Genomic DNA, 6,059 nt, shown 5'->3' with positions numbered 1-6,059 from the left:
CAAAGATCTAATTTTGAAAGCCTCACTGCTCACCAATTTTGATAGAATTTTTGTTCAGGTAACCTCGTTTTTTTAGAAACACACCTCTTACACTATATCTTGTCATACAATGACAATATAGATGCATACTATCAAGTAGCAATGTTTATGTTTGTTTGCTTGTTTTTAGGCCTAATTGGCTTTGGTAAATAAATGTTTTGTCATATAATCCCCTTTTCTTCTCTATTTTCATTGCTTGATTCCTTTTTCTTATACTACCATTGATGTACGTGTTGCTGTTTGCATCTGTTTGAAAATGTTTCCCGCACAGTTAAGGTTCGTGCTTTTGAACAACCATTATTATATAAAGTTATAAACCCATTATTTATTTTTATTTTTGCTAAAACTATTTTCAGTATTTGAGTGCAGGCCATTTTGTGACAGAATTTATCATGCTAGTGATTCAGCTTCTATATGATGCTTCTATTTCAAATGATTTTGTGTATTATGAATTTATGATGACTATCAAGCATGAGCTTTCAAGAAACAAACTGACGGGTTCTCATTGTGTCCAGGAAAAGAGTTTTATAGTGTTTGTATATTGACAGATTGTTTTATCTATTAGTGTATCATATATTAGTTTGCCAAATGACAATGTACTTACATTTTATCAATAATATCAATGTACTTGAATTATGTTTTTGTGTGGCTAATGACCGATGTATTTATACATGTGTACTTTTCGATGTACTACGACTTTTAACCATAAATAGCAATGTACATACAGTTTTTAACAAAAACTAACAACTTAATCTTTATAAACCAAGTTAAGACAATAATGCCCCTCGTTTTAATTTGGTTTGAACCTAATTTCATTTTAAACCAAAAATGACAGATACTTTCGTTGTTAACCAAAAATGACAACGTACTTTAATTTTTAACCAAAAATGGCAGCCTACTTTCGTTTTTATCGAAAAATGGCAGAATATTTTCGTTTTTAACCAAAAATGGCAGAATATTTTTGTTTTTAACCAAAAATGGCGGCCTACTTTCATTTTTAACGAAAAATGGTAAAAACTACTTTCGTTTTTAACCAAAAATGGCATAATATTTTCGTTTTTAACCAAAAATGGCAGAATATTTTCATTTTTAACGAAAAATGGTAAAAACTACTTTCGTTTTAACCAAAAATGGCATAATATTTTCGTTTTTAACCAAAAATGACAGAATATTTTCATTTTTAACCAAAAATGGCAGCTTACTTTCATTTTTAACGAAAAATGGCAAACTACTTTCGTTTTTAACCAAAAATGGCATAATATTTTCGTTTTTAACCAAAACAAAGAAAAAATGCAATCAACAAAAATATAAACTATCTAGATTTGCATAAATCTGTTTTCTCCAAAACAAAGAAAAAAATGCAATTAACAAAAATAGAATGTCAAGAAATGTGTAGATTTGTCATTTTCTCAAAGAAACTACACATCTTATCCATCTTTCTCTTGCATCGATTCATCTTCCTGATACATGAAAAGTAAATAAATCGTTAATATGATTATCAAACTTGTAAAATCATTAAAAAATAAGTTATTATCAAACTTACTTTTCTTTTTGAACAAATAGTAGCGTAATGACCTAATCTTTGGCAGTAAGAGCACATTCGTTTTTTCGGGGCTTCTAAAGAAGACTTAATTCTACTTGCAACTCTAGGACGCCCTTTCGTGTTAGTTGGATCAAAAGGATCCCTGACAGATAATTGAGGCATCATATCTACTTGTGAAATTCCCACACAAGAACCTTGAGATGCATTCTCAAATGCTATAGGTTTCTTCCGAGTTGCTTGATCATCTAAAATACTTATCAATAGATTATTAAGTTTTTGTATATCCGAAGGGGAGTCTCTTGCTTGATTAATTACTTTAGTAAAATTTGAACAAACACACCATAATATGTAGGCACTAACTTCGTTTTCATTGTTTATTTCTTCGAGTCCGATTCTACTATTACCCACCTTGTACCTAGCATTAAGCGTCCACCGATGTAAAATATAGTGAATAGGTAGTGTTTCAACATGTCTTTTCTTCATCACATATATACAATGTTTGCATAAAATCCCACATGTCTCATACTTAGAACACGAACATGTGACACTGACTTCATTAGAAAAACGAAAGGTAACAATTCGCCAATATGTTTTTTCAACTTTTAGTTGTCCCACTCGATATTTGCTTTCTTCAGTACCCTTGCTTATAGTCTCGTGAGTTAAATTGCTAGTAGCTTCTATCCATTCTTTTCTGAACATATAAAAAATCTTTCTTGTATAATACTCACTTGCTTTTTCTTCGATTGGATGAATAGAAGAAAGAACCGGTCTCGAGTTCATAGTCTTGAAGTCTTCATCTTCTTCGGCGGCCCTTCGAGAATCAACTGCTTTGTCATATTGCACTACGAATTCGTTCAACATAGTCTTTGAGTTAACAAATTCATCAAAAAATGAATTAATACTCTCACTTCGTCCGCTTGTGGTCATACCAGCCATGAAAACATCCTTTAAAAAGGCTTTAGCCCAGTGTATTCGTTGGTCATACATGTCACTTATCCAACAATTGTTTTCCAATCTATACTTATCACGTATAACTTCCCACCTAGTTTCAAATTCTTCAATGGTGTCACTATTTACCCATTCTGTATATGATTCTTTAAAATCACTATAACGGGAAACATACAGTTTAATGTGTTCATGTTCATGCTTCTTAATATGCCATCCACAAAAACGATGTCGAGTGTTTGGAAACACTTTTTTTATTGCATTGCCCATAGCTTTGTCTTGATCAGTAATAATTGCCTTCGGACATTTGCCAAACATACATTTAAGGAATTGCTCAAATAACCATTCAAAAGTTTCTTCTTTTTCGTTTTCTAGCAATGCTCCACCAAAAAGTATAGATTGCCCATGATGATTAACACCAACAAAGGGAGCAAATGACATCTTGAATTTGTTTGTCATATAAGTGACATCAAACACAACAACATCGTTAAATTTAGTATAGGTGTCTCTTGATCTTCCATCAGCCCAAAAAATATTTTTAGGACACCCATCATCACACAAATCCACAGAAAAGTATTGTTCATTATCCACTAAGGCTTTATCTTGGAAATGTTTTATAAGTCCATAGAACTCCTTTCCTCTGTATTGTTTTCGTTGCTCAGATAAGACATCAACACACTGTTTTGAAGTAACACCAGCTACGACTGAGGTTTTCATTCCATTAATAGCCTTTCTAACATTACAAGGTTTCAATCCTGCTTGACCTAGTTCCATCATAAGAGATTTGCATTCCATTGAACGATGTAACTTGTTATGAGATCGATGCTTCATCACCTTCGTTGGTGTCATGCTCATATCATGATTGTGTGTGTCATTAAACGAGTCTACAAACCATTTACCATCCTTATTTTTTGAAATTCGAAGTTCTGCTTTACATCCGAGTCTAACTTCTCTACGACGTTTTTTCTTAATTCCACTTGAAGCATTATCGTCTAACCGTTTAAAACCTTATTTGTCGCATACATATAATTTCCGATAAGGTTCCTTTGTCAACTTATGTTTAAATGTGGAATCACGACGTATACCAAATCCATGTAAAAATCCATAATCATTATAAAATGTATATGCATCATCAGGTGTATCGAAAACCTTTCCCACTATACTTTCATCCTTATGTTTGCCTTCATTACATTCTGCCATTCCGTTTGGTTCATTATTATCTATAACATGTGTATCAGTAGGTTGAGCAACTTCTTCATCCATCATGCCCTGAATAATTAAAGTAAAAAACACCATCAACAACTTATACATGAAATTGCTTATCAATTAAGCATTTTTTTCCGTCTCTAATCAAGTCTATTAACCATTCAATTAATTAGCATCGTTAATGCATAGTTTGATTCCTTATGAGGAGTAAAGATTAAAAAAAAGGAAATTAATGGAAGAATGGTTACACAAATGATCAAACTCCAATTCCAAAATCACCATTAATGTTTAATTAATGTATACAAGATTTTTTTTTTGGAAACGACGAATATTATTAAAAACGGACCTCGACTAGCAAGTAACTAGCAAAGGAACAGAATCACAAAAAGCGAAACAACATATTTCATGGAATTAGATACATTTATATTATGTTAAAATCAAAACGGAGAAGCGTTCCAGTTTTCCCAATCGCCAATTCCATCTTTGCCCCTGCACTTTATCCAAAAGAACACCAAAGACTTAATTGCCCCTGCACCATAATTAGGATTTTGGAATACTCCATTGAACACCCGATCATTCCTTAGTTTCCACAGAATCCAGATTAAGCCATGACAAATGCTAAGGAATCTATTTCGCTTCCTTTTGCATCTACCCCAATTTTTTGCGAAAGCTATTAAGTCACCAACTGATATGAAATCTTTCTGTTGTAAACCACACCATTTGAATATAGCCTTCCTGACCTCACAGGCAAATGGACAATGTACGAGGATGTGATATGAGCATTCCACTCCATTAACATAGGCACCACATTTGTCATTTTCTATGTCAACCCCTTTGCATCTCAATCCCACTGTGGACGAGATCTTCATTTGTATCGCTCTCTATATAAAACAATTCACTTTGGTCGGGGGATATCTTGTTCCATTTAAAATTTGATACAACACGATTGGGGTATAGTGATTGTTCTAGTTTTTTTCTTAGTAGGCTTACTGTGAAGTGATTGCCGCTATCTATTGCAAAAGTCCATTGGTCTTCGCCAGGTTCCAGTTGTACCCGTGATAACTCAATTTTGAGGTTATTGATGCACTGCAGTTCGGTATCTTCAACCACACTGGATTTCCAATGGGCTTCAAATTGATTATTTATGATTCTATCAAACACAAATAATTTCTTTCTAGATTCAAGCTCAAAAAGGGAAGGGTATTTTTCACCAAGTGTAACCGGGCCTGCCCATCTATCATACCAGAAAAGTGTATTATCCCCGGATTTGATGTTTAGTTGAAAAACATCCATAATGTCCAAACCAAGTTTTTTAAGATCATTCTTGCTTGCTGCAATGTTGTTCCACACACCTCTTATTCTCTGGTTTGAGATATAATCATGTGGTTTACTGTAGAGATTGTGAATTCCTTTTACAACTTTGACCCAAAGTGAGTTCTTCTCAGTTTTTAAACGCCACCACCATTTTACTAGCAGACTAGTATTTAGGGTACGAATTGTTCCCACACCTAATCCACCATCAGATTTGGGAGCAACTACTTTGTCCCAAGATACCCAATGGATTTTCCTTTTGCTTTCATCTCCACCCCATAAGAATCTTCGTCTAATCTGGTCTATTTTTTCCGTAACAGCCCTCGGAGCTTTGAAGAGAGATAAGAAGTATGTGGGAAGGTTCGCCAGGGCAGAGCTGATTAATGTTAATCTTCCCCCGAATGAGAGAGTCTTTGATTTCCAAGAAGAAAGCTTGGATTGGCGTTTATCGATGATTGGTTTCCATTTTTTCTTTAAGTTTATATTTGCTCCAACTGGTACTCCAAGGTAATTGAAAGGAAGTGAACCCGCTTCACACCCAAGAATGCTAGCCCAGTTCTTAGTTTCTCTAACTGAGGCACCAATACCAAAAACCTTTGATTTGTGAAAGTTTACTTTGAGGCCCGAAGATGTATTGAAACATTTCAGAATGCTCGCTAAGTTTTTTAAGTTGGATCTGGACCATTCACCCACGAATAAGGCATTGTCTGCATAGAACAGGTGTGATAGGGTGGGGCCGAGATTAGGGATTTGGATACCTTTGAAGATACCTTTTTCTTTTGCTGCCTCAAAAGCTACATTGAGGCCTTCCATGGCTATGATAAAAAGGAAAGGGGATAGGGGATCTCCTTGACGGACACCTTTGGATATGTCAAACTCGCGTGTTGGTGAACCATTGATTAACACCGAGGCCCGGGATGAATTAAGGCAGCCACGAACCCATTGTCTCTATTTAATCCCATCTGTAGTAGTACCGAGTCGAGATACTCCCAGTTGATGGAGTCAAACGCTTTGT

The 6,059-nt window shown here is 34.6% G+C and overlaps 1 protein-coding gene across 1 annotated transcript; it reads right to left on the bottom strand.

The window, feature by feature from the left end:
* Positions 1–1,466: 1,466 nt before the first annotated feature.
* On the bottom strand, positions 1,467–5,857 carry LOC145158489 (protein FAR1-RELATED SEQUENCE 3-like). The gene is made up of 4 exons (XM_079077382.1): positions 4,724–5,857; positions 3,613–3,796; positions 1,583–3,519; positions 1,467–1,499 (listed from the first exon to the last, which is right to left on the bottom strand). Exons 1-4 carry the CDS (start codon positions 5,855–5,857, stop codon positions 1,467–1,469), a joined length of 3,288 nt encoding a protein of 1,095 aa, XP_078933508.1.
* Between the last annotated feature and the right edge of the window lie 202 nt (positions 5,858–6,059).

The sequence above is a fragment of the Lactuca virosa genome, chromosome 2, assembly GCF_052849685.1.
Source record: "Lactuca virosa cultivar CGN04683 chromosome 2, Lactuca_virosa_CGN04683_v6, whole genome shotgun sequence".
NCBI classification, from domain to species: Eukaryota; Viridiplantae; Streptophyta; class Magnoliopsida; order Asterales; family Asteraceae; genus Lactuca; species Lactuca virosa.
Note: the sequence above shows the minus strand (reverse complement) of the source record. Positions and strands in the feature narration are given on the sequence as shown.